The sequence below is a fragment of the Mus caroli genome, chromosome 8 (assembly GCF_900094665.2).
Source record: "Mus caroli chromosome 8, CAROLI_EIJ_v1.1, whole genome shotgun sequence".
NCBI lineage: Eukaryota > Metazoa > Chordata > Mammalia > Rodentia > Muridae > Mus > Mus caroli.
In genome coordinates, this window is record NC_034577.1 from 108,137,353 (window position 1) to 108,165,179 (window position 27,827).

Consider the following 27,827-nt stretch of genomic DNA (forward strand, 5'->3'; position numbering starts at 1 on the left):
GAACTCAGAAATCCACCTGCCTCTGCCTCCCTAGTGCTGGGATTAAAGGCGTGCGCCACCACGCCCGGCTTTTTGTGTATATCTTATTGGGCTTTTTCTTGTTTGATTTTTGTCTTTGTGGGGTTTGTTTTGGAAAGTGAGAGATGAAGAACATAAAGTTGGTTTGCAGGGTGGTGGAAGGATATGGGATGAAGAGGTGGGAAGAAACATGACCCAAATATATTGTATGAAAAAAAAAATTAGCTGGGCAGTGGTGGCACACACCTTTAATTCCAGCATTTGGGAGGCATAGGCAGGCAGATTTCTGAGTTCGAGGCCAACCTGGTCTACAGAGTGAGTTCCAGGACAGCCAGGGCTACACAGGGAAACCCTGTCTCAGAAAACAAAACAAAAAATAATTTATTTATTTCCAACATATCCGCTTCAAGAAGTGTAGTGAGACACAAACACTCAGCTGCCCTGAAGCACACTAGAGCTTAGATAATGCTTTTGAAAAGAAATTTATGGGCTGGAGAGATGGCTCAGTGGTTAAGAGCTCTGACTGCTCTTCCAGAGGTCCTGAGTTCAATTCCCAGCAACCACATGCTGGCTCACAACCATCTGCAATGAGATCTGATGCCCTCTTCTGATGTGTCTGAAGAGCTACAGTGTACTCCTGTACGTAAATTAGAAAGAAAAGAAAGAAAAGAAAGGAAGAAGTTTATGTAAGACATGATGGCGCCTGCCTTTAATCCCAGCACTCGAGAGGCAGAGGCAGGAGGATCTCTTGAGTTCAAGGCCAACCTGGTCTACAAAGTGAGTTCCAGGACAGCCAGACTTGGTCTCAAAGTGGGGTTGGGGGAGGCTTTATGAAGAGACTCAAGAGCGTAAAATACCACCGGGCATGGTGGCACGCGGCTTTAATCCCAGCACTTGGGAGGCAGCACTTGGGAGGCAGAGGCAAGAGGATTTCTGAGTTTGAAGTTGCTGGCCTACAGAGTGAGTTCCAGGACGGCCAGGGCTCTACAGAGAAACCCTGTCTCGAAAAAAACAAAACCAAAACCAAAAATAAAACAAAAAACAAAACAAAACAAAACAAAACAAAAGAGCATAAAATACCTCCATGCTTTTGCTCAGCAGTTCTTCAAGTGCCAAAAATAGTCATAAATGTGGACAGATTTATATGAAAACTTCAGTATGAGGGAAAACAAAACCTTTAAAATTTAACTCTGTAACGATTACCAGAATAAAGCATCTCTGACGAACAGAACAGCAGGCAGCCATCCGCAAGTCCATTTATGAAGCATGTTAATAATATGGGAAGGAAAAAAATGATCAAAAACTATTGTATGAATATAATACAATATATTAATTAAATATATTGTATTATCTATATAATTTATATAAGTTAAATTATATATAATTTATATGTAATTTTGCAGATGCTGTATCAGGCACTTAACTATCTGGGCAGGGAAGTGATGAATGCAAAAAGCTCTTCATATGTCCACGGAGGCATCCTTGGGGTATTTTGTCTGATTATCTGGTTAAACACACACACACACACACACACACACACACAGATACCTGCCCATATTTCTCCAAATCCTGAGGATCACCTGTCAAGGCCAGTCTGGATTACACTCTGAGATCGCACTTCAAAGAAACAAGGGAGGAGCTAGGGAGATGGGTCAGTGGGTAAAGGAGCCTGCTGCAAGGCCTGACGACCCAAATCCAAATCCTAGGACCCACTTGGTGGAGAGAACTGACTCCAGTCAGCCGTCCTCTGACCTTCAAACATGTGTCATGTCACATTCACGTGTGTATATACACACGTGCACACACAAATGTAATACATTTGTAAAGGCTACTATAATTTCTATAGGCTTACAGCGGGGCTCCTGAGTTAAGTCAGGGCTTTGTGTATGCTAGCAAAGACTCCATCTCCTGTATCCCCAACAAATCTCAGGAAATGTGAGCCCTCTGTTCAGACTGGTCCTCCTCTCAAGTTATTTTAAGGGACTCAGCAGAACAGTGCTTCCTATCATGTGTCTCCACCAAGATCTATAGAACTTTCCAAGTGTTTTATGTACGTTCGAGAGTATGTGTCCACACGTGTGGAGGTCAGAGGGCCACCTTGGATATTGGCCCTCCCCTTCTCCAGTGAGACAGGGTCTTCTGCATTGCTTGTCCATGGTGTGGACCACCAGCTACCAGGGACAGCCTTTCCTGTCCCTGCTTCCCTCTCCCTGGAAGAGCCCTGGCATTATAGATACCCACACCCAATTTGTCTTTCACGTAGGTGCTAGAGATCTGAACTCAGATCCTCACACTTGCATGACAAACTCTCTAACCCACCGAGGCATCTCTCTAGCCCCTTAACAATTCTTTAAAGTTAGAATACAAAATAATTGTCAGGGGCTACAGCACACATGTTGAGGTTAGAAGACAATTTCCAGAAGTCTATTCCCTCCTACCATGAGATCCAGAGACTGAATTCAGGCCATTAGGTTTGTACACAGGCCTTTGCAGGCTGAGCCATCTCAAAGGCCCAGGAATGGATTTCATAATGGTATTTCATTCATAACCTATCCTAATTTGTCCCTCAGAACTTAACTCTTATCTGAATAGAGCACTTTTTCTAATTTTGAAAAACATTTAATTGCTGGATATGTGCATGTGAACACTCTTCAAACTTATCGATCAGTCTGTGAAGCCCGGGGATCGAACTCAGGTCATCACGCTTAGTGGCAGGGGCCTCGACCTGCTGAGCCATCTCACCAGCCCTCAAAGACTTTCCCTTGTCATAATGAAACCCATTACTTTGCATAATAACTTAAAATTTTATATTGTGTGAGCTAGAGAAAGGGCCTAGTAGTTAAGAGCACTGGCTGCTCTTCCAAAGGACCCAGGTTCGATTTCTAGAACCCACACAATAGCTCACAACCATCTCTAACTCAGGTTCCAAGGGATCTGAGGCCTTTTTCTGATTTGTGTGGGCACCAGACACACACACACACACACACACACACACACACATGGAAATATACATGTAGATAAAACATTATACATAAAATAAACCTAACAAAACTTTTGTGACTTAGCCTAGTCTTTCCAAACTGCCTGAAAAAACTCAAGGCAAAGGACCCTGGGCCAAGCAGGGAAGTCCTGGCCACCCATTCGAGGCAAGTGCTCTGCTAGTCCATGCTTCTTGCCTGCTTTCTATAGGGAGCTGTATTCGCGCTTCTGCTGCTTGGTCAGAGAGCTGGAGAGAGCCCTGGCTCAGGCGGGCAGGCCCAGGGCCTGTGTAGGTCCTACCTCTCTATCTACAAACAGTGAGATAGCCAATTTCTCTTTGGGATAGAATCCAGGTGGTTTATTTGGAAGAGGAAGAGTGGACAAAAGGACTCTACCAAACTCTTCTCGAGCTGCCCCAGCCAGCGCATCCTCTTCTGACCCTGTGCTGTGACCTTTCGCTCCTTTACCTTCGTACTTTGGCTTTGTTTTGTTTTTCTGTGTGTTTTCTGCAGGCTTATACAACCATTCCTGGCTAGCAGTTTAGTTTTTGTTTTTCAGAAGGCTAGACATTGGCACGTGCCTATAATCTAAGCCCTTGGAAGGCTGAGGCAGGAGGAACGGTTCAAAGATACCTCCAGGCCAGTATGAGTTAGAGGAAACCAAGACACCAGAAAAAATGAAAATAAAACAAACCAAAAAGCCTCTGGCTAACAGATGAGATGTTAGAGAGCAATGCTAAACTTAAACTTAAAGCAAGAGAATACAGTCATATTCTGTCATCATCAAGGAGATGGGGAAATCTGAGTTCAAATACAGCCTACTCTAAGCAATTCAAACTAAGCTATTACAAAGCAATTTAATGATTACTAATTACCACAAAATGGTTGAAGCATCTGTCCACCTAGCAACAGCACTGGTAATGTACGGAGCTACACACTGGTGTAACAAGCTGAGGGCGGGGAGAAGGCAGGGATAAAGTAACAACAGCGTTCCCTCTGTGTCTACAGCCCAGGCTTCCCAGAGGCAAGCGAAGGCTGAGGAAGGAAGGGAGGTGAGGTTGGAGCAATCAGTGAGGGGTTCTCCCGACCAACCAATTCCTAACTTCCTCTTCAGGCTTTTGTTACTCTGTGACTAAGCCTTCCAGTCTTCAAAGAGATGCTTAAGGCTGCAATATGAAGATGTGACACCCTAGGCAGGGGAGGTACTGGACAAGGTCTCTGGATGCAAGACAAAGATATGGCACCTCGGACACTGGCATATCCACTTGGAAACAGCTGGGACTTTCCATCCCTCAAGTGTCTTAAATCATTGTTGAGGGAAAGGAAAGCCTGATTCAAATACAAGCCGGTGCCTCTCTAAGCTGAGCATGCACTCAGCTGGGGCTCTGCTGGGAGCAGAAGCCCTGTAGGGAGGCTCTGGGACTGGGGTGAGAGCAGCCATGTGCCTTTCTGATGCTCTGCCTCCCTCCACAGGAGCCACTGTCCAAGAAGGCAGACACAGGCTGACCCACCTTAGAGTTCATAAATGGCTTAGCAGCAGAAGCAGGTAACATGCATACAGTGTCTTGTATAGTCCAGGCTGGCCTTGAATTTGGCATCCTCCTGCTCCAGTCTCCCAAATGCTAGAAATATAGGTGTGTCACCACACCTGCCTACCTGAATATACTGTTTTTGAGAATGAATCCAAACCCACTAAAAAAAGGGGGGGAGGATAAAGGATGGGGTGAGGAGTGGAGAAGATGGGGAGCAGAGGAGAGGGGATGGGAGGGGAGGGGAAGGGAGGTTTGATTGAGGAGAAGGTAAGACAGGAAGGGACAAATGAGTTTCAGGCAGCACTCAGTCCCAGGGAATTATATTGTGGCAAATCAGAGGACTCTGTGGGTGGAGACGGGGATGACAACTCTGCTCACTGTGAGGGATGGCAAGAGAGGTTTGGGGAAGACTTTGCTCTCTAGGACGTGGGGCCTGTTTTGCTGCTTGGCCTCTGTGATAATATGCTTGGGAGTGGTCCTGGGAGGTTTTGTGTCCTTGGCTTTGAGCCTAGTTCTGCAGCTTTGCTTTCCCTGTTGCCCCAAAACCTGCAGGGTGGCAAGGTAGTGGATGTCTGTGGGGTTAGGTGGGAACACAGAGCTTTTCTGGGGCAGGAGGGACCAGTGCAGGCAGCACCTTTGGGACTCGGCTGGCAGCAGGTGGGTCCGGGACACAGTGGGTGGGAAAGGCAGTACGTTGGTGACCTTCAGGTGGCTGGCCAGCTCAAATTGTCTCTTTTCACCTTTCCCGTCTACTACTTTCAGTCCATCTGCACAAGCCATACACTCGTCTTTTTCTACCCTCAGCACCTTTTCTTCCGGCTGCCAGAAAATATTCCTGCTTTTCTTACTCAGGACGTCCAAGTTGTGGGGAGAGCTTTTCAGCGGGGGTAGAACCACAAGAGCCTTGGATGCAAGGGAGTCAGGGGTGGAGAGCCCTTGCTCGGTGTTTCCGCTGGGGTTCCTGCTGGCCTTGCTGCTAACTGTCTCGGGCATAGGCCACTCCTCCATGCACCAGATAAACTCCTTGAGTTGCAGGCTTTTTTTTTCTCCATGCACGTCAGTGGGAATGCAGAGTTTGTTAGGCTGCTCTCTGGAAGCAGTGCCAGGGCCCTGGGAGGGGACGCTCCAGTTCTTCTCAGAGCTCCAGCTCTTCTGGGCGCTCACTTCGGCCTCAGCACCCACCTCCAGTTTTCCAACCTCCAAGAGGGACCTGGGCTCCAGACTCCCTTGGGAAAGACTCATACAGAACAAGCAATCGTTGCCACCATTGGTGCCTTCTCTGACCCTCCCCCTTTTTACTTTCTTCTTTGACCAGATGCAGGCAGTTGGTGAGGTCCTTCCCCAGCCATGGACCTGCAGAGAAAGTAGCAGGTCACCCTCAAGCCAACTACACCAGGCCCTGCTTCCGCCATCTTGGCCACACCCCTAATCTGGTAGCCTTACTTGAGCCACTTTTTTTTTTTCTTAAACTTGACTTATCTTAAATACACACACACACACACACACACACACAGAGAGAGAGAGAGAGAGAGAGAGAGAGAGAGAGAGAGAGACATGGTCTTATGTAGCCTCACTGGCCATAAACTCCTGCCTCTGCTTCTGAAACCTTAGCCTCACACAGACAACTATATTATAGCAGAATATGTTAATCTCAGGCACGAGCAGGAGCTGATGTTAACTAAAACCTGGGTGGTGGCACTTGCACTGAGCCCCTAGAGTGCTGACTACAGCTTCCTTCGAGTTCAGCAACGTGGATCAAAACTGTTCATTTCTGACCAAGGGGTTTTCGTACTGTTAGTCAGTCTCCCAAGCACAGGACAGTTCAAAAAGAGAAGCCCTGGGAACCAGGACCCCTGAGAGCCCAAAGTAAAACTATGCCCACCTCCTTCTGAAGCCTCCTGGCTAAGGCTGCCTACTTCAACAACAGCAAAGAAAACTCCACAGGGCTATGTAGGGATCACAATCTGAAATTTAACTAGGGCAACCTGCATCTTCTGTTGTCTAACCTGGGAAGCCCACATTTAATCTTAGGTTTGACAACGTTTCCTTATCACCGTAACTGTTTGGTGTGTGTGAGTGATCTATGCATGGACGAGCGTACCAGGGTGTGAGTGTGACAGTCAAAGGTAAGTCTGTGCAGTCACTCCTCTCCTTCCTCCTGTGTGTGGGCACCAGGTCTACAGGACTTGCACTGCAGGCGTCTCTACACGCTGAGCCAACTTGCTGAGCCCCACATTCCTTATAAAACTGTGCTAGCGAGGCACCTGCCTTAGAGGTTTCAGTGTTGGCTTTCACTCCTGATCTGAGAAACCAGAGGCTCTAGAGAGCCAGGAGAACAGAGCCTGTGAGTCTCTCAGGAGCTTTCCAGCCTGCTGTGCCCAGTTACCAGTCCGTGATCTCTGGGTGCCACGTTTCAGCTCTGGGTGCTCTCCTTCCCAGCACGAGGCCCCAGATGGCTGTGGAGATGTTGACAGACCATCTATGGGTGCCCGTGAGCACACGCTGTGTCACTACAACACTATCAGTAATACAAACTACTTTGGAAAAGCCCCATAGTAGCCACGAAGGCGAAAAAGACCCAAGGTGGCACTCACAGCTTCCTCCCACCCGGTGCTGATGGCACACTCGATGGCCCTCCCATCCTCCTCCAGTGTGAGGTCGCTGACACCAAGAAGGCAGAAGACATGACTCCTTTCACTTTTCTCGTCCGGACATTGTAAAGTCGGTGCCGTCTCTTCCGTAGCTTCAATTTTCTGATTTTCTGTATTTTCTAAAAAAGTCTCGCTTTCCTCACAGACATCCATTACTAGGGTGATTGCTTATGGTTTTTAACATCTTCTTCCTGCAAAGTTCAGTTAAAGCTGGTTTTAATATTTTTTAAATCAGATCAGTAGCTCAAGTGAAATATTTTATCATATACAAGAAAGACTGAGAATAAATAAAATTACCCATTTATAACTGCTGACAAAAAAGATACGGCTAATTTTAGTTAAAAACTAGTGTATTTTTTTTAACATGTTTGTGTGTGTGTGTGATGGGGGAGGTGGAGGGATATGTCACAACACTTTCATGGACGTCAGAGGACAACACTTCTGTAGTTCTGTCCTTTAATCCCCCCCCCCCACACACACACACACACACTCACACTCACACTAGGGATTGAACTCAGGTCACCAGTCTGAGTCACCTGCCAGAGTCACCTACCAGGCCAAGACTACTGAATGCAGTAATGGCCAAAGGGACGAAGAAAAGGTGGGAAGGCACTAGCATCAGCTCTATCTCTGGCTACGATTACAGAGTTCACAAGGGACACGGGTATCCGAATGGCACTACGCTGACATCAGCAGAGGAGAGGGACCACACAGCTTACAGACTCAGGCTTCACTTCTTCCCAGAACCCTCAGAGTCGGCTGGGGGTCACAAACTTCCCAGGACGCCAGTTAGTTACTCTCTTTCCACACTTCCACCTGCTGGCCCACTCAGCTCTACTTCCTCCAAACACAGCCAAGCAGCAAGTGCTGGCAGAGATACAGAGAAATCACAGCCTCAGCCCCCAGGTGGGGCTCCACTGGAAATACTTGGAAAGCAGCATCCAAGTATATCTTTATGGTAACATATAAAGAGGTGAGACAAGACTGTCACGGAACCTGCTAACTCTGCTCTGAGTTCTACACTTAGCAACTGATCCTCACGCCTCTGGCATGGTCTGGACATGGAGTAAGTGCTGGGAAGGGCTTTACAGTGGGGCTGCTGACTGATGAATGCACCATGGGTTGCTTTTGCAACAAAGTCTCCCTAAATTGCCAGACTGGATCCAACTTCCCATCTTAGTCACCAAGTGGCTGGGATTTTGGTGTGGGCCACCACTTATAGCTAAGTGTTGATATATGTGTATGTATTGTTTGGGGTGAATATATATGTTCTACCTTTACATGCATTTCGGGGATTGAACTCAGGTCACCAGGTGCCTTGACAAGTGCCTTTAAGGGCTGAGCCACCTCCATGACCTGAGGTATGGTATTTTTTAAGCCCCGGGTCACTCTAAAGATCCACCAAGCTTGGAGAAGTGCTGCTTTTGGAAAGCTCTTTCTTCCCAATACAGAAGCAACACTGGTTTCTGCACACCAGCAGTATCTTCTAGCCCTGAACACAGAGCAAGACCTTGCAAGGGGAAGTGCACAGCCTAAGCCTGGGGAACCTGAAAATGCCTGCATCTGCTTCACAAAGAGGAACGGATCCTAACCATCCACTCCATAGTTCACAATCTGAGTAGCCCTTTCCAGCTGTGTGTGTCCTGAGAAGAATCTGAAGGTGTCTGTGCAGACTGAGAGTGAGGACCAGCAAAGGATGAAGAGTGTAGTTTGGGGTGAGCCCCACAATGCAGCAGACACTGGACCCCACGAGGGTCTAAGAAGATGGCCCAGCTGCATTCCATTACAGTGCAGCACAGGAAATTCAGGAGTTGTTTATAAACAGCGTTGTTTATATGTACGTTACCCATGACCTGCACTGGCTCCTTTAACGTAGGGGGAACTGGTCAAAGTGTGGTCAGATCACTGCATCGCAATTCATTATACGCCACTTGAGAACACTCAGGTTTCTCAGGCAGAAACTAATGTTCCACAAGCAAGAGAATGTGGCTGCCCTTTTCCTAATTAAAAAAAAAAAAATTCAGGGCCAGTGAGATGACTTGGCAGGTAAAAGCTCTCGCAGTACAAACCTGATGACCCAAGCACAATCCCCAGAGGCCACAGGATTTAATTAAGAGAAAGACAGACAGACAGTCAGACAGAGACAGACAGACACTAAGCTGGGTCTGTAACTCCTCCCACACTCCCAGTGAAATGGAAGGCACTGGCTGTAGAACCTCCTGGAAGCTCATTAGTCAGCCAGCCTAGAATACACAGCACAACAGGAAAAAACAGGAGGTGGAAGGAGAAATCAACTCCAGGAAGCTGTCTTGTGCCCTCCACACGCAAGCCTAGGCACAGTCACGTGATACATGTATGCTAACATATAAATGCCCAATTGCACTAATAATTTTATTATTTTAAGTATATTGTGTGAGTGCGTATGTGTGTGTGTGTGTGTGTACAGAGGGGGGTGGTAATTTGCAAGTGCTGGGCTGTGCGAGCCCATTGAGGCCAGAGACAGTGGTGCTCTGACAACTGGAGTTACAAGCAGTTAAGAGGTACCAGATGGGAACGCAAGGCACCAAACTTGGGTCCTCTGTAAGAGCAGAGGTGGTCTCCTTTCCAGCCTCAAAATTAACAATGAGCGAGTCAGTTAGTTCATGGCTTCAATTTTAAGTTTTCCGGCTATAAACACACCTTCAACTTCTGCTACTGTTCCTTTCATCTAATACACATTAACAGGTGACAAAACACAAGTATCAGCTAGAGCTAGGTATGACAGCGCATGTCTGTCTCCCCATCGTGGGAGGCTGAGGCAGGAGGCAGTCAAGGCCTGTCTCAATCTTCCCTCATCGCCTTCCCCCTGCCTGCACTGCCATAAATAAAAATAAAATCACCAAAGCCAGAGATGTGTGGTTTCATCTTTTTGTTTTGGTTTGGTTTTCTTTTTAAGATTTGTTTCTTTTGCCGGGCATGGTGGCGCACGCCTTGAATCCCAGCACTCGGGAGGCAGAGGCAGGCAGATTTCTGAGTTCGAGGCCAGCCTGGTCTACAGAGTGAGTTCCAGGACAGCCAGGACTACACAGAGAAACCCTGTCTCAAACAAACAAACAAACAAACAAAATACTGTAAAGATTTGTTTGTTTGTCTGTTTATTATTTGGGGGACTGGAGAGGTTCTTCATCAATTAAGAACATTTGTTGCTCTTGCAGAGGACCCACGTTCAGTTCCCAACACCCATATGGCAATTCACAGCTGTCTGTAACTCCAGTTCCAGAGAATCTGATTCCCTCCCTTGGCAGCATTGCATATATGTGGTACACATACACACATACAGGTGAATACTTAAGAAATACAAACAAATTAAAATGTATTAGGTTTATCTGTGTTTTGTGTATGAGTGTTTTGCCTACATATGTACACTCCATGTGTGCCTTGTACTTCAGAGTCCAGAAGACAGCATTAGACTCACAGACAACTGAGAGCCACCACGTAATTGCTGGGAATCAAACCTTGGGTTCTCTGCAAAACAAGTGCTCTTAAGCACTGAGCCATCTCTCCAGCCGCTCTAATGTGTTTTGAGACAGAGCTGGCCTTAAACCTGGAGCGATCCTTCTGGCTCTGCTTCTTTGTTTGTTTGTTTGGTTGGTTGGTTTATTTTTTTTGTTTTTTGAGACAGGGTTTCTCTGTATAGCCCTGGTTGTCCTGGAACTCACTTTGTAGACCAGGCTGGCCTCGAACTCAGAAATCTGCCTGCCTCTGCCTCCCAAGTGCTGGGATTCAAGGCGTGCGCCACAATGCCCAGCTCTGCCTCTGCTTCTTAAGTGCTGGGATTAAGCCAAGTACTTCAATGGCTCGCTTGTGATTTCTCACAAATTATATACCAATTTACTGTTCTGTTAGAATGCAGGAGGTCTGTATTGCTACCTTCCTTTCCTTTTTAAAAAAAATTTTTTTTTGTGTACGGATGTTTTGCCAGCATGTCTGTGTACCGCAGGCGGCGAGCCCTGTATGCTAGGAGACCAAAGAAGAGCATTGGATCCTCTGAACTCGAGTTAGTCATTAGCTACCATGTAGGTGCTGGGTATTGAACCTGGGCCCTCTGCAAGAGCAGCCAGTGCTCTTAAACTCCTTAGCTATCTTTCCAGCCCATATTTTTCCATTTTCTTAAACTCGTGTTTTTACACACATGGTGTGCACATCAGGTACCCCTGCTCTCTTACTCACCTGCTTAGTCCCTTGAGACAGTTTCTCAGAGAGCCTGAAGCTTACCATTTTCAGGTTAGGCTGCCTGGCTTACAAGCCCATGCATTTCTTCTAGAATGGGCTTGGGAAAGAAGATGGCTCCGTCATACAGTGCTTGCCACACAGGTAAAGAAAACAGAGTTAAGGGCCCCAGTACCCACACAAAAAGCCAATTGCTATGATGAATGAAGGCTTTTAATTCCAGCGCCAGGAAGCAGAGACAGGAGGATTCCTAGGGCTTGCCCACTAGCCAGTCTAGCCAAAATCAGTGAACTCTGAGTTCAGCGAGAGAACATGTCTCAAAAAAATAAGGTGGCTGAGGGCTGGAGAAATGGCTCAGCAGTTAAGAACACTTGCTACTCTTGCCAAAGACCCACGTTCGTTCCTGGCACCCACATGGCAACTTACAACAGCCAATAATTCCACTTGCAGGGTAGGGCGTGTGCCATTTCTATATCAACCACTTCCAACTCGTGCCCTTTTTCATTTTTGCCTAGGCTCTAGATTTTTGTTTTGGACGGGGTTACACTCCGCCCCTTTTTTCCGGCTCTCTGAATTCACTAAGGGCCGGGTCCTGAAAGGATGGCCTTCTGAGGGTTCCCAAGGCTCAAGGCAGATGGAATCTCGCGCCCAGGCCTTCCCATCTGGTTTCTCCCTTTTACTAATAGTCCCTGCACACTCCTTCATGCCGCATAAGTTCCTTCCCTCCCTCCCAGAGGCTCCCAACCCGCTACAAGCTACCCTTCCTTCAGAAGATCAAGAGGGCCCCATCAAGCTTCTCTCATTGAAACATCAACCACGCCCCCACAGACCACGCCTATCAAACGGCTCCTCCCCGAGGCCCACGCGGCTCCCTAGGCCCCGCCCAGTCCAGGCTCCCCCAGAACCGTACCCCATCTTCGTCTCGCTTACCCACCCTGAAGGTTGCTTCCTTCCGCGGCTCTGCCGCCCGTGAAGTGTCTAGGGAGTGTTCCCCGGGGTGAGGACGTGGCCACAGCCACTCAGACGCTCCTACGGGGCCGCGAGGCAAGGAAGGTCCGGAGCGGCTAGTCGCGGCCCACAAGAGCCGGACTGTTGCCCTAGGTTACGGCCGCGTCGGAGGCGGGCCTACGTGCAGGCATGCCGGAAGTGACGCAACCCCGCAACAAACCAGCTCAAGGGCGGAGTCCCCTCTGAGGGCGGGGCTAAGGAGCATTTCCGTCGCGCTGTGCGCGGTTGCTAGGTGCCGCGTTGCCAGACGCTTCGAGAGCTTCGCAGGCACCAGCGACGTTGGGCGGCCAAGTTGCGCTGGCAACAGCCTTTTGCCTTCTAGAAGGAATGCCTCAGAGGCCACACAAACAGTGTCTGGAGATTTGGCCACTTCTGCCTTTGGGCAGAATCGTCCCTTCCTTCTTGGGATCCCGTGTGGAAAGCGAAAGCAGAACTTCGCGGGAGGACTCATTCCTGGTTGGCGTAATTTTGAGACCAGGTCTTCCTTGTTTTGTAGCCTGGTGCGGCCTCGAACTCATGGCAACCCTCCTTCCTCCGTGTCCTAAATCAACATTGAGGGGATCGAGGGCGTGGGCTTCCACACCTGCTGACAGGAAGGATTTCTTGTTTTGTTCTTTTTGGTGCTGCCCACTTTAGTGGGGCAGAAGCAGCAGTTTCTCGCGAGGGGGCCCGCCCACTTCTCCACCATGCTGCCCTTGGTGCCCAACTCATGTCTAGTTCCAAGGCCCCTTTGCTTTCTGGTTTAAAAAGTATTAGGAAAACAAGTCTCCAAAAGCAGGGTGAGTCAAAGGCTTTTGGAAAAAATAGCTAAGAATTACTACTTTTTACACTTATAGCATTATATAATATATATATATATATACAGTATAGCATATATACAATTGATAGCATAGATTTATAGCATTAACGGCCACTAAAGATGTGATGTATATGACACATGAAGTTGGAACAAAGTCTTCTTCTAGACTGTGAATATTTGTTATTTCCCCCATATATATGAGGGAAATACTTTAACAAGCATATATGATACATATTGTAATTATATTGCTATCCCAGCGTATCTCATGGGCTATGACACATATTTCTAAAATTTTCTATGTATTTTTGGATTTATGCGTATGAGTGTTCTGCCTGTATATATGTATGTACACCATGTTCGTGCTGGGCAGTCATAAAGACACACTCTTTCATTGTTTTCTAGGTTCACATGCTAGACAGCGAGTCTGTCACCAAGATGTGTCTCCGTCCCTCGGTGTTTTGAGGTAGGCTTTCACTATGCCGTCTGGTCTGGCCTCCAACATCTTCCTTCTGTCTCTGAATGCTGGAATTACAAGCACATGCCACCACACCTGGCCACTCAACCATGATCTTTACAACCGAAGATAGACAAAAGTCTTTTCAACAGACACAGAAAAGCTCAGAAGTGGGGGTGGGGAGGGGGGCAGGTCAAATTTTCCAGTCTGCTGCAGCACTGAGTCTGCTCTTCCTTAGCACTGGTCTTTTTCATACCGGATACTGTGTGGGGCGCCCTCTAGTGGTTCTACTAAAACCCAACATAGTCAGCCTCCAAAGTGGTGTTTTGTTTTGTGGAGTTTTAAGTTTTAATCCCTTGTGAACAATCTCTTTTTTAAACTTTAATTATCTTTAAGTGTACTGGTATTCTGGATGAATGTGTGTCGGTCCACCACTTCCATACCTGGTGCCCATGGCGGTTAAAAGCGGGATCGGATACTTTGGAACTGGTGTTAGAAGCATTCATAAGCATCCATGCAGGCCCTGGGAACTGAACCCAGGTCTTTTGGAAGGGCAGCCAGAGCTTTTAACCACTAAACCATCTCTCCATCCCCAGCCCCCCCCCCTCCTTACTATATTTCTGAGGTTTGGTTTTGTTTTTTTCCCAAGACAGGGTTTCTCTGTATACCTTGGCTATCCTGGAATTCACTCTGTAGACCAGGCTGGCCTCGAACTCAGAAATCCACCTGCCTCTGCCTCCCAAGTGCTGGGATTAAAGGCGTGCGCCACCACTCCCGGCCTATTTCTGAGGTTTTAATCCTTTGAAAACATTCAAAGATGTTAAGAAAATAGACAAAGACTAAAGAAAAAAATGGCAAAGGAAGAAAGTATGCCAGGTGTGGTGGTGCATGCCTTTAGTCCAGCCCATGGAAGTTGAAAGCAGGAAACTCTGGAGTCAAGGTGGTCCTTGGCTCTCTACCCTCCAGTTCAGCCTGGACTACATGAGAGCCAAGCTAAAGCAAATAAGTATAGAATCACATGCTGTAGTCCGAGGGGATATGCTAGAGCTACTTTCCTTGAGAGGGTGGGGGAAGTCACCGAGGGGTTTGGTTTGGTTTGGTAGTGGAGTTTGTTTTTATTTGAGCTTATCTGAGCCCAGGCTGGCCATGGAACCTGTAGCTAAAAGATGACCTTGGACCTTGAACTCCTGACCTTCTGGTCTCCACCTTCTAAGTGTTAGGAGACACCAAGCCAGTTATACATATCAGTGTGCATATGTAATCCCCAACTCCCCGACAGCATTTTTATAGTTGACGTTAGAATGTGCCATATCAGCTTTCAGAAACTACGTTGGCAGTAAGTGCACTTGAGTTGTAAACAACAGTTTAAGCCAGTATCAGAAAGTTCTAGTGTCTATGGCTACTAAATAGAAACCTGAACAGGACGGAAGTTTGGACACACCGTGTGCACTGACAGACAGTGTGCACTGCTGACCAGCTGTTACCTGTTCCCCTCTCTAAAGGCAAATGCACACAGAGAACCATGGGTAAACCTCGCCCTGAGCTTGAGCATCTCATGTGCCTGTGATACCTTCAGAGATCAGAAGGCATCAGATCCCCTGGAACTGGAGTTAGGGATGGTTTTGAGCTACCACATGGGTGCTGGGAACTGAACCCCAGGTTGTCTGCAAGAGAAGCAGGAACAGCAAGTCCTCCTAACCACTGACCCCTCTAGCCCCTGGCCTAATTCCTTTTTTTTCCTTTTTTTGGTTTTTCGAGACAGGTTTTCTCTGTGTAGCCCTGGCTGTCCTGGAACTCACTCTGTGGGCCAGGCTGGCCTCAAACTCAGAAATCTGCCTGCCTCTGCCTCCTGGATGCTGGAATTAAAGGCGTGTGCCACCACACCAGGCTTCTATTTTTTTTTTTTTCTCTTTAATCATTTCACATGGTTAGGCACAGTACACCCCAGTGGTATCCCCAGCACCAGACACTGGAACATCCTATAATTAAAATCAACCCTTCTAAAAGTAGCAGTCACTAAGTAAAACATTAATATCCAAATAAAAACCACGATCAACAAAGAGGATGAATGTTTTATTTGTTTCGCAGTTGCAAAGCTGGTGCTTCACGGTGGGAAAACAACAGCCAACACAGCACATGGTGAAACAAAGACAGTACTCTCCTGCCTCTGACACTGTACAACACTTCCCTGCATTCCCAATGAGAAGACACTAAGTCTCTGACCCAAATCCAGTGGTGGATATGGGCAAGTAACAAAATTATCTAAGATACACCACTATTATCTTGAATTATGAAAGTCTTATACCCAGTAGGTAGGGTCTCACCATGTAGCTGTGGCTGGTCTAGAACTTGTTGTGTAGAACGACCTTGAACTAACATCTGCCTGTTGAGTGCTGGGATTAGAAGGTGGTCCGTCACCAAAACCAGCCTCATAACCACGTTTCACTGCAGATGATCCTAAGAATTATAAACACCAGGGCTTAACCCCTAGTCTAAATACTTAGTATGGCAATTATCAAAAACCTGTACACTGTGTTTATCTGCATCCTTTAGGATGTTGGGGATGGGTCTTAAGTAGCACTGTCAAGAACAGTTTCTTTCCATCAGTATTGCTAAAAGTTATTTCAAGTCCTCTATTCTCCACTAGTTTAAGACAAGCATGCTGGAGCAGGTCATGTCCAGTTTGATCTGGAAGTAGAGGGGTGCCATGGTCACTCCTCAATGGACTTCACATATTTCTCATAAGCTTCTTCACTCATCAATTCATCCAGCTCTGAAGGGTCACTCAGTGTCATCTTGATCAGCCAACCTGTACCCAAAACAGAACCTCAGTTCACATTGCCTTTTAATGTCAAATTCATTCAAAATTAATACAGTGCCCTCATTTAAGTGATGTTGTTATCCTACCATAAATCCATTCTTTCTTCAATAAATTTAGCTCTAAGACGTTAGTGGGCTGGAGTAAGATGGCTCCGTTTTTAAGAGAGCATACTGCTGTAGCACGGGACCCAAGTTTGGTTCTGAGCATTGGTGTCAGGTGACTCACAACCTATAACTCTAGCTCCAGGGAATTCAGTGTCCTCCTCTGACCGCTAAAGACACCCACACTCAAATATCCCTATATAGAAACAGCTGTCCTGGAACTCACTTTGTAAACCAGGCTGGCCTTGAACTCAGATGTCCACCTGCCTCTGCCTCCCTGCAGAGGGGGAGTGGGATTAAAGGTGTGTGTGCACACCACCGTGCCCAGGTCAAATACTTTCATTAAAGTATTTTAAAATTAAACCTTGGGGCCGAAGAGATGATGGCTAGGCAGTTAAGAGCACCTGCACATACATGTTTTTGGTTTTTTTTATTTTTTTGGTTTATCAAGACAGGGTTTCTCTGTGTAGCCCTGGCTGTCCTGGAACTCACTCTGTAGACCAGGCTGGCCTCGAACTCAGAAATCCCCCTGCCTATGCCTCCCAAGTGCTGGGATTAAAGGCGTGCGCCACCACTGCCCGGCACATACATGTTTTTTTAAAAGGCATACCAAATATTAACTACTAGAGCTAATGGTGGTAGAAAGACTGAAAGCCAGGTATAGTGGTGCACGTCTTTAATCCCAGCACTTAGGAGGCAGAAGCAGGAGGATCTCTGTGAGTTTACGACCAGCAAGAGCTATGTAGAGACCCTGTCTCAAGTCATCCAACTTCAAAGAAAAAGGACAGGGCAGCAAGCCAAAGAGAACCACAGCAAATCTTAATATTGCCACTTATTGGCTATCCAACCCCTGGTGACACTTTAGCAAGCCAAAGAGAACCACAGCAAATCTTAATATTGCCACTTATTGGCTATCCAACCCCTGGTGACACTTTCGAGGTTGTTCATTCATCTAAAACATGGAGAAAACTGCTGTAGGCAAACCTGACTGGGTTAGTTTGCTGTAGGAATGAAATTCTGAGCAACAACTCACCATCTTCGTAACAGGATTTGTTGACTAGCCCTGGGTTTTCGGCAAGAGCTTCATTGACTTGGGTTACTTCTCCTGACAGAGGAGAGTAGAGTTCACTGGCAGCCTTCACACTCTCCAAAGCACCAAACTCCTCTAAAAGGAAGCAGTGAAAGAAGAGAGTTAACATCAAGTCGGTGACTTAAAAATACAAAACGTGTCTAGGCGCGGTGGCGCATGCTTTTAGTCCCAGCGCTTGAGACAGGAGTAGGAGGATCTCTAAGTCTGCAGCCAGCCTGGTCTAGAGTGAGTTCCAGACCAGCCAGGGATACACGGTGAGACCCTGTCTAAACAAACAAGACAAAACCAAAAACAGAAAATACGATAAGCTTGGTAGACAGAGCATTTGCCTAGCATGCATACGCCTTGGTTCAATCCCCAGCACTGCATAAACTGGGTGTGGTGGTGACACCTGTAATCAGTGCTGGGGACAGGGGCAGGTGAATCAGTTCAAGGTCATCCTCAACTACACAGGGAATTAAGCTAGCCTGAGCTAAAGAAGATCCTGCCTCAAACACCACAAACCAAACCACTTAAAACCTCCTGAGATGCGGGNGNGGGGGGGGGGGGGGNTTTTGGGATAGCATTGGAAATGTAAATGAAGAAAATACCTAATTAAAAACAACAACAACAACAAAAACAAAACAAAAACCCTCCTGAGATGGTTCATTAAGATGCTTGCTGCTAAGCCTGACCTGAGTTCAATCCCCAGGACCAAGGTACAAGGAGAGAGCCATCTCTTGCAAGTTGTCCTCCTGACATTCCCTCAAAACAGTGTTATAAAACAATTTAAAGACAAACTGTAACAAAGTGGTTACCTCCCATTTAGTTAGGCCAAGAAATTCTGAATGTCTTTATTTATAGTCAAAGCTGAGTTCGTACAAGAAAGGCATAGCTTCAAAGTGAACATGCATACTCTGCACATTGTGAATGGCAAACTGGCAGTGTGTCTGAGCACCAGTGTGCCTATGTTCAGTAAAACATACTAGCCATGCATGGTGTCACACATCCTGGCCTGTGAAAGAGCCTCAAACTATGTGTACATAGGACATCACCCAAGGGACTTGGTAAGGCTGAAAGAACTGCGCCAGGATCTGAACTGCAGCAGACCCCAGGGAGTCTACATTTTAGAGTGAGCAAATCACCTAGTAAAATGGACACCAAGACAAAGGCACTAAAGGAAGCATTTAACTGGGGTTTGCTTACAGAGCTCATCTCCTGTAATCACGATGGGGAGCTGAGAGCTCACATCTGGTCAAGTTGTAGGCCCAAAGAGAAGCCTCAAAGCCCAATGACACACATTCTCTAAAAAGGCCACACCTCCCAATCCTACACAGTCAGTTTTACTAACTAGGAACAAGCATTTAAGCACATGAGCTTATGGGGGCCATTGTTCATACCATACCAAGCCTACATCTTAGGAGCCAGGCATCTGATTCCTGAACTAGGGAGCAGAGGCAGGGGGATCTCTGTGAGTTGGAAGTCACTACAGGCAGGACTACAGAGTCAGACCTTTGTTTTGTTTTTTGTTTGTTTTGGTCTGTTTGTTATTCTTTAATTTTTTTTTAATTTATAATTTTTAATTTAATTTAATTTATAATTTTATAATGTATATGGGTGTTTTGCCTACATTTATGCATGTATTCTGTGTGCATGTGCTGATGCCCTCAGAGGCCAAAGGGGGGCATCAGGTGCCCTGAAGCTGGAGGTACAGATTGTTGTGAGCCACCATAAGGATGCTGGGAATCAAAAAAGAGTTCCTTGGGAAGTGGAAGAGCGGTTAGTGCTCTTAACCACTGAACCATCGCTCCAGCCCAGAGACCCTGGTTTTATTTTGTTCTGTAAAAAAGTACCTGTTGCCAAGTCTGGTGACCTAAAGTCAATCCCTAGACCCACATGGTGGTAGGGGAGAGCGAACTGCCCCAAATTACACACATACACACACACACACACACAAAACCACACAGGTGGTAACGGTGCACACCTTTAATTCTAGCAGGTGGATCTCTGTTCTAGGCCAGTCTGGTCTACAGAGTGAGTTCCAGAATTGCCAGGACTACACAGAGAAACCTTGTCTCAAAAAAACAAAAACAAAATCCCAAAACAACCAACCAGCAAACTCAAAAATAAATAAACAAACCAACCAACCAACCAAGGGGAGGTAGGGAGTTGAGTACAATGCAGTCCAGCACAGCACCGAGTCAGTACAAGGCTTGCCTTAGTCACAAGGACCTGAATTCAGTCTACAGAATCTATATTATAGAGAAACTGAAAACCTCACATGAGTACAAGTGGGTATGTATGGGAGAGTCTATTAAAGATACTTAGAAACATTAAAGATACTGCTGAGCAGGACTATCATATATGTCAAGGAATTCATGGTCAATTCTGTAATTTTGCTGACGTCACAGGACTGGTAAATTGTGAGGCTAGGATTTAAAAACCAGGTTCTGGGCTAAGGAATACATACGTGTTGCTTTTACAGAAGACCCACACTGCCTGTAACTACAGCAGCTCCAGTGCCCCTCTGAAGCCTGTGCAGACACCAGGCACACACACTGTGTACATGCAACATGCAGACAAACACTTGCACACATTAAAATAAAAATAAATCTTACCCCACCCCACCCCCAAAAAGCAACAAAAAACTGGCTGACTTTTATGCTGGATTCTCTCTGCTCCATGCAGAGGAAGGCAGATCTTAGCTTTTACTTTTGCAGTGCTGGAGAGCTGGAGCCCAGGGTGCATACGCATGCTAGCAAACACCTTGACCACTGAGCTACACCACCATCTCCCTTTACCTTTACAACCAGAAACCGCAGTATCTTTGTGAGGTGAGGATAGTGTTGACCCTGTGCCCCCTGCCTTTTGTTATAAAGTAGATATTCTCTGTGCTCACGATCCGTGACAGCTAGGTGTGGCAATATAAATAACCCAGAGGCGGGTGGAGAACTGTAAGGAAGCGCTTTCTGAGACTTTCCTTCTCCAGAGACAGTGACAGCCTTCACACACACACATATACACCCTCTGAAGGGGAAAGCAGAGTAAGAAGTGAGGTCCTTCGTCAGTGGCTCTCTGCGGAACACACTTTCCCCACTCGGAGGTCTGGAGACTGCTCGTGGAAGTCGATGAACCAGTAAATGTTCCTTTCACATTTCTGTTTGAAGATTCTCTTTTCCCAAAATTGACCCTGAGTGCAAACAACTTGTCATTCGGTCAGACCGGATCAGAAAATCATATCGTGGACGATGACATTCCAAACTGAGAAGTACACTCACCTTGTTTTTTCAATTTTGTCCCAACTTCAGGCAGACTACAATAAACAACATCTCCCAATGCTTCCTGAAATATAAAAACATTAAAATGTCTAAGAAGTTGACCCCAGCAGAGAGCAGGAAAGAGACAAACTACATCTTGTCTGTGTATAATTTAGTCTATATTTTGGTCTGTATATTTCACACATGAGGAGCTACAGCCTTTGTTTTTCTTTATAGCCCTTTAACCCTGGAAAATGGGCCAGGTGTGCTGGGATAGCTCTCAACCCAGTACTTAGGAGACAGATGTAGGAGGGTTGTAAGTTCAAAGCCAGCCTCAGCTACATAACAAGACTCCATTGCACAAAAAGAATAAAATTAAACGAGACTTGGTAGTAATACTATGTATCAGAGGCTAAGGAGGGGAGAACCTAAGTTCAAGACCTAGCTGGGCTATAGAACAAGTTCAAAGCCAGCTGAGCCACCTTAGTCAGAGCCTGTCTCAAAATGAAAAGGAAGGAAAGGCTAGAGCCATACCTCAGTGGTGGAGAGCCTGCCTCACATGTGAGGACCAGGGCACACTCCACAGTACTTCAAAAGTAATAATTTAAAGTGTTAGGTGTACTGTGGGCACATGTATTCATTTGTTGCATGTACGTACAAAAACACATGGAAGTTTGTGGACAACCTGCAAGAGTCAGTTCCCACTTGTCAACCCTACTACATGCATCCCAAGGATCAAACTTAGGTCGTCAGGCTTTGGCAAGAGCCTTAACTTGTTGAGCTATCTCAGCACCCATAGATAGATAGTTTTGTTTTTTTAATTCAAGAGCTGCACTCCAAAAAATAAGTCACCAGCCAGACTTGACCTCCAGGCTGGAGTAACCCCAGGCACAAACCACACTCTCCAAACAAGATTACAGGCTGTTCTGAGCACCCTGTGCTTTCCACCCCTGCAGCTTCAGGCCATGACCCAACTGCAGTGCCTGAAATCCTACCCACTGATGCAGCAAGCAGTGGTCCTCATGGACCTGCCATACCAGGTGAGTGACCCGCCTTTCCTCACATCACCCAGATGGGCTGTAGTACATGCATTTTGTACTTCGCTGTCAGAGGTGATTCCCCTTGTAGATAAACAACCTGTACTGTGCTGTGTCCTCTCAGGAGGTCTACAGCCACGCCAAAGAAAGTATCAGAGACCCGAAGACCTGAGAATCCAGCATGCCTGAGGAGTTGTGCATTTTCCCCAACATTTCCCCTCTCCTGCCTCACTACACACATGCAGCAGGGTGAGACCACTGAGTGCTACTGCATGGATAGGGTTAGAGAGAATGGGCCAGCTAAACAAAAGGGTTCTCTTTGCATTAGCCGTGTTTATCATTAGCTATGTTTCCCATCCTTGGCCATGTGGCTTCTCACAGTACCTATAATGGCAATGTCCCCTCCCCGCAAGCTCTCGAGCTTGCCCTCACCTGTCCAACACAGAACACTTCTTAAGTAATCTTCCCTACTTTCAAGTACTGTACTTTGCCCCAGTATAGTTGTTTTTCCAAAAAAAGAAACTTCCTGTTTAGCACAGGCTGATCTCAAACTCATGGTGTCCTGCCTCAGCCTAAGTATGAAGTAACAGGTTTGTGCCAACCATGCCAAACACGTTATCCCTTGTAACACATACACTGGCCCTAACTAATGTACATTTGACCTCTTTTACTTCTGACTTTTCCCTAAGGATCTTTAGAAAAACCCAAAGCACAATGCCATTTTCATAAGGTGGAGAGACTCCAACCTACTTGAAAGCAGGCTGTTAGAAACACGTCAAGGCAAGCCAGTACCTGTGCAAAATTGCTGATTCCCACCGTTCCAATACCTTCCTCTGTCGTTATCCACTCATGTTTCTCTGTGAATTTACGCACTAAAACACAAGACCAGTATTTCAGAAAAACAGCAGCAGCGTTTCTTCAAAGCCCTTCAAACGTCATTGCTGTCAAAGGCTAAGACTTCTCCAGGGTTGGTGTTTCCTTTACCTGACATTGCTTGAGTAGCTTGATGCCCAGTAGAATAACAATGCATAAAGATAAGACATTTTAAAACACTGTGTAGCCATAGATGGACTGAGATGAATGTTGTAAGGTGAGGGCCTTACCTGAATATACGTGTGAACACCACATGTGTGCAGAGTTCATTGAGGCCAGCAGATGTCAGGTACCCAGAACTGGAGTTACCCAAACCTAGGTCTTCTGGAACAGCAAGTAGTGCTTTACCCAGAGATAACTCTCCAACGCCAAGGATCATACCTTAGATGGGATCCTTGTACATCTCTGGGCTTATCTGTTTTAACATCAGTCTAAGTCCCCCCAAAATTTCAGAGCACATTTCCTGAGTTTATCCAATGACTATTCTTTTGAAGACAGGCTTGGGGTGATGGCTTTGGGGAGGCAGAATAAAGCCTGCTCACACAGAGAGTAATGCATGCCAGTACACACTGACTCATCAGGAAATATAGGGACTGAGGTGGGAAGGTGTCAGGTTTAGCTGGTCAGTTTAGTTCAGCCATATGCCTGCGACCTAGCACTTAGGAGGTGGTAGGACTGAAAGGTTAAGACCATTAAGATGGCTTTAGAGATGGCTCATCAGTTAAGATTTATGTTGCACGTGTTCAATTCCCAGCACCCACATGGTGGCCCAGTCATTCTTAACTCCAGACTCAGGGGATCTGAGTCCTTGTGGCTTCTACAGGTACTACATGCACATGATGCAGACAGACAACATGGGCATAATACCCATATATATAAAAATAAATAAAATACCATTAAGGCAATCTCAAAACACAAGAATCAATTTTTGAAGGACTAAGAATGTAGCTCAATAGATAACTTGGCTACCATGTGAGGCTCTGGATCAATCCCACCAGTGGGGGAGGGGGATTGATTTACACTGGGCACAATGGCCTGTAACTGTAATACTGAGTGGAGAGGCTGAGAAAGGGGGATTAATTGAGTCTGAGTTCAAGGGAGCTTGGGCAACACAAGACCCTGTCTTAAAAAAAGATTTGAAGCAGAGAGGTGGCTTAGCAGTTAAAAGCCTATGTTGCGCCGGGCGGTGGTGGTGCACGTCTTTGATCCCAGCACTCGGGAGGCAGAGGCAGGCAGATTTCTGAGTTCGAGGCCAGCCTGGTCTACAAAGTGAGTTCCAGGACAGCCAAGGCTATACAGAGAAACCCTGTCTCAAAAAAAAAAAAAAAAAAAAGCCTATGTTGCTCTTATATAGGACCATAGGAGTGGCTTCTAGCACTCACAGGGTGGCTTTCAACCATCTGATAGCCTTCTCTGACCTCCAAGGGCACACACGTGGAGCAAAGACACACATGCAAGCAAAACACATGTAGCATAAACCTTTTAAGATATGAAAACCAAGCCGGGCGTGGTGGCGCACACCTTTAATCCCAGCACTTGTGAGGCAGAGGCAGGTGGATTTCTGAATTCAAGGCCAGCCTGGTCTACAGAGTGAGTTCAAGGACAGCCAGGGCTACAGAGAAACCCTGTCTCGAAAAACAAAATAACAACAAAAAAAAGAAATGAAAACCAAAAGATTTAACCTAAAAAAGGGTAATATGAGTCTTTAGGTAGAGTTCTCTAAGGTGACTGCAACTTAGTTCTATGGACTGAAACAGGCTTCCTATAAACAATTATAACTTGGCCAAGTTCTTAAAATTCTGCAATTATTTAAGCCTGTCCTTGAAGAAAGGGCCAAAGCCTTGGCTTCAATCCCCAACCCTGCTAAAAAATAAAGGAAAAGGGATTTGGGTCAAAGATGATGCACAGCTATGTGGCTGTGGCTCTCAACTGCCATTCTCTTACAAGTCTAGAACCCCCTGATTACATTATGACCAGCAATCATCACCTCAACACAGCATCCAACCAGAGGCGGACAGTCACAGATCTGACCCTTTGCGCTATCCTCGGCCACACCGCTGACGGTGTCGCTGCTCTGCCTCAACTTTGCAGCTTCAATTTGAGCCAGCAGCATTCTGAGCTCAGCACACCCAGGTCCACTTGCCCTTCAAGTCCATATTGTCCTTTAGCCCAGGAATGGTACCTAGGCTTAGGCACAGATTACAATTCTCCGCTAACCCTTGACCTCACTAAAGAAAGCAGATTAGGTGAATAATTACTTTCTTCCTAATCCTTGAAAAACACAGTTTGAGGCCTGGGATGTGGCTTTGTGGCATGGGTGCTTGCCTATCACTGAGGTAGCTCTGAGTTCAGTCTACTGGGTTTGGTGGTGCTCGGCAGTCACAGCACTGTCAGAAGGATCTGAAGATAGTCATCCTCGACTACACAGGGGTCTCTCCAGCTGCACAGTGAGATAATATCTCAGAGCAGAAACAAACTGGGGGGTGGTGGTGCACGCCTTTAATCCCAGCACTCAGAGAGGAAGAGGCAGGTAGATTTCTGTGAGTTCTAGGCCAGTCTGATCTACAGAGACAGAGTTCTAGACTAGCGAAGGTTACACAGAGAAACCCTGCCTTGAGAAAATAGAAACAAAACCCCACCATGGTTTGGGGCCTCAGAAAAACTGAGCTGAAACTGAAGATATTGCATTCTCAAATACAATAGCTTACTTAATATGGGTCAGTGTTGCTATCTGGCACTACACACTAATAGTTAATAAAACTATTCACTGTTAATATGTCAAGCTGCAGGTGACAGGACGACTTCCCAGTAACTCTGAGGTAGCTATTGCCTCGCCTCCACTGTTCTAATGCAGGGCACTGGGGTTCTGAGAAGTTGAGAGACTGTGCCCGAGACCACACAGCTGTAAGAGGAAAAACCAGAATTGAATAATGTCTGTGTTTCAACAAACACAGGGCTCTGCACCCTGCATAATAAGCGTGCACAGTTCTGCCAGTTGAAAGAGGGTAAAAATGAAAAGAAGCTGAGTAGTTAAGCAGACCGTGGGAATTGACACATTAGGCAATATTTAACCAAATACCTGGAACTCAGTATGTAGCTCCAGCTGCCCTCGGCCTCACAGCCATCCTCCACCTCAGCAGTGCTGACAGACACGATTACCGGTGGAAGCCACCCACCATGCCTGGTTTGAAACGGACTGCTTATTTGAGCATTTCTTTACCCTTGTACTCCAGTCAGTAACGGTCTGGTGTGTGACAAACTGGAGAAATTTTAGCAAGAAAGGAAGAAACGGGGCACTCCACACTGAGGAATAACGTGATCAACATTTTGAGTTCCACAGATTTCTGATCCACGGCACTCGCTGAGAGCAGCCGTTCCGATTTGTGCTGCCTGAGTAAGGTCTCCACTACTTGCACATAAAACTGTTTCCCAGCTAACTGTGCGAACGCGTACAATGGGCAGGTCTCCCAGTTATTTCCAGTCCATCAAATCAGGCTCGTCTGAACCCCAGTACACATCAATGACTCAGACTCTGAAGTCTAGAACACTTTTCCTGCTGTCTGTAGTTCACGGCTAAAGCTTCCACACTACGCTTGATTGTGCGGGGGGCGGGGGAGAGAGTTAAAAGCTTATTTCTGTTACTGTGACTTTTCATTCATCTGTATATGCATTCTGCTAAATTTTAGTATGTGTTTCTGCTTAACTTCACTTCGCAGTTCCTCGTAATAGTCCACTTAGCAAACCTAAGTGCTCCCCACATTTAGGATCTCAGTGAACCTAAAAGCAAGCTCTGCCCGGCACGAGTGGCCGGTTTACCTGCGGGTCCAGCCGTCCTTCCCTCCCAGCTCCACCTTTCTACCCCGGGTTCAAAGTTTGCTCTTGTACTCTCCCGCCTACTTAGGGAGAAAGGCCGCAGAACCAGGATCCCAAGAGCGAGAAGCGTGGGTAGGGCTATAGGTCGGTCCCGCCAGGAGGCTTGGGAGTAGGGCGGGCAGGAGCGGTGACCACGTGCCCTGCACTTACCCGACAGCAAAGCAGATCCGGTGCGCAGTGAGCGGACGGCGGCGGCGCTCGGCACCCAGGGCCGCGGCGAGCAGAAGGCCAGGGCGGTGCGCAGGCTGTAGGCCACAACCCGCAAGCTCCTCGACACTTGCAGCGACATGATCAGAGGTCGGGAGTGTAACTACGGTTCGCCTCCGCCACCGGGCTGGTGGGGACCGGGTGGGTCCAGAGTAAGCGGAGCACCCAGGCTCGGGGGCGGGGCCCGGGAGAGATGCGCTCTGATTGGACAGCTTGAAGGTTCCACTTCGGATAGGACAACCCGCGCGAGGGGTGTGTGCATGTGGAGGCGCTGAGGCCCGGATGGGGCTGTGTGAGAGGCGCAGATTGGCTGGGCAGGGAGGAGGCGGGGCCTCACTGGAGGGCGGAGCCTCTCCCTAAGAGTAGGATCTTGCGAATAGAAGCTCCAAGTCCGCAATCTATGAGTTGCCCTGAGAACTACATCGCTGCAGGGGCCAGAGAAAGATTCCAGCAAGGATGGCTTTGCTGGGCTAACGCAGTCTCATGCCACTAAGGCAAAAAGTCTTACGGAAGACTAGGTGCCGCCAGGCCCTTAAAGCACACAGTTACGCCTAACTGCACAAGGTCACCCCCAAGGGATCCATTTAAGACCGTTCTAGGCATCAGACAAAGTCACGCTGACACATCATAAGCGATTTAAAATGCTGAAAACAGCCGGAAGTGGTGGCTTACTCCTTTAATCCCAGCACTTGGGAGGCAGAGGCAGGTGGATCTCTAAATTCTAGACCAGCCTTGTCTAACAAGCCAGTTCTAGGACACCCGGAGCTATACAGAGAAACCCTGTTTCAAAGAAAGAAAGAGGGAGGGAGGAAAGAAAAAGGACAGAAAGAAATAGAGAAGGGAGCCGGGCGTGGTGGCACACGCCTTTAATCCCAGCACTCGGGAGGCAGAGGCAGGCGGATTTCTGAGTTCGAGGCCAGCCTGCTCTACAAAGTGAGTT

The 27,827-nt window shown here is 47.0% G+C and overlaps 2 protein-coding genes across 6 annotated transcripts; both read right to left on the minus strand.

Moving 5' to 3' along the window:
- Positions 1-3,327: 3,327 nt before the first annotated feature.
- On the minus strand, positions 3,328-12,514 carry C8H16orf46 (chromosome 8 C16orf46 homolog). 5 transcript variants are annotated; one of them, XM_021171007.2, is made up of 4 exons: positions 12,323-12,514; positions 11,389-11,488; positions 7,123-7,370; positions 3,328-5,881 (listed from the first exon to the last, which is right to left on the minus strand). In XM_021171007.2, the coding sequence occupies exons 3-4, from the start codon at positions 7,330-7,332 to the stop codon at positions 4,862-4,864; spliced, it is 1,230 nt and encodes a 409-aa protein (XP_021026666.1). In that variant the 5' UTR covers positions 7,333-7,370; positions 11,389-11,488; positions 12,323-12,514; the 3' UTR covers positions 3,328-4,861. The 5 variants fall into 5 exon arrangements, with proteins under 5 accessions (XP_021026666.1, XP_021026665.1, XP_021026667.1 ...); XM_021171006.2 differs by having other exon boundaries at positions 12,319-12,514; XM_021171008.2 differs by lacking the exon at positions 12,323-12,514 and adding an exon at positions 12,148-12,217.
- A 3,189-nt stretch (positions 12,515-15,703) lies between these two features.
- Positions 15,704-27,071, minus strand: Gcsh (glycine cleavage system protein H). Its single transcript, XM_021170307.2, has 5 exons — positions 26,831-27,071; positions 22,727-22,806; positions 20,919-20,982; positions 17,605-17,736; positions 15,704-16,458 (listed from the first exon to the last, which is right to left on the minus strand). Exons 1-5 carry the CDS (start codon positions 26,967-26,969, stop codon positions 16,361-16,363), a joined length of 513 nt encoding a protein of 170 aa, XP_021025966.1. The 5' UTR covers positions 26,970-27,071; the 3' UTR covers positions 15,704-16,360.
- Between the last annotated feature and the right edge of the window lie 756 nt (positions 27,072-27,827).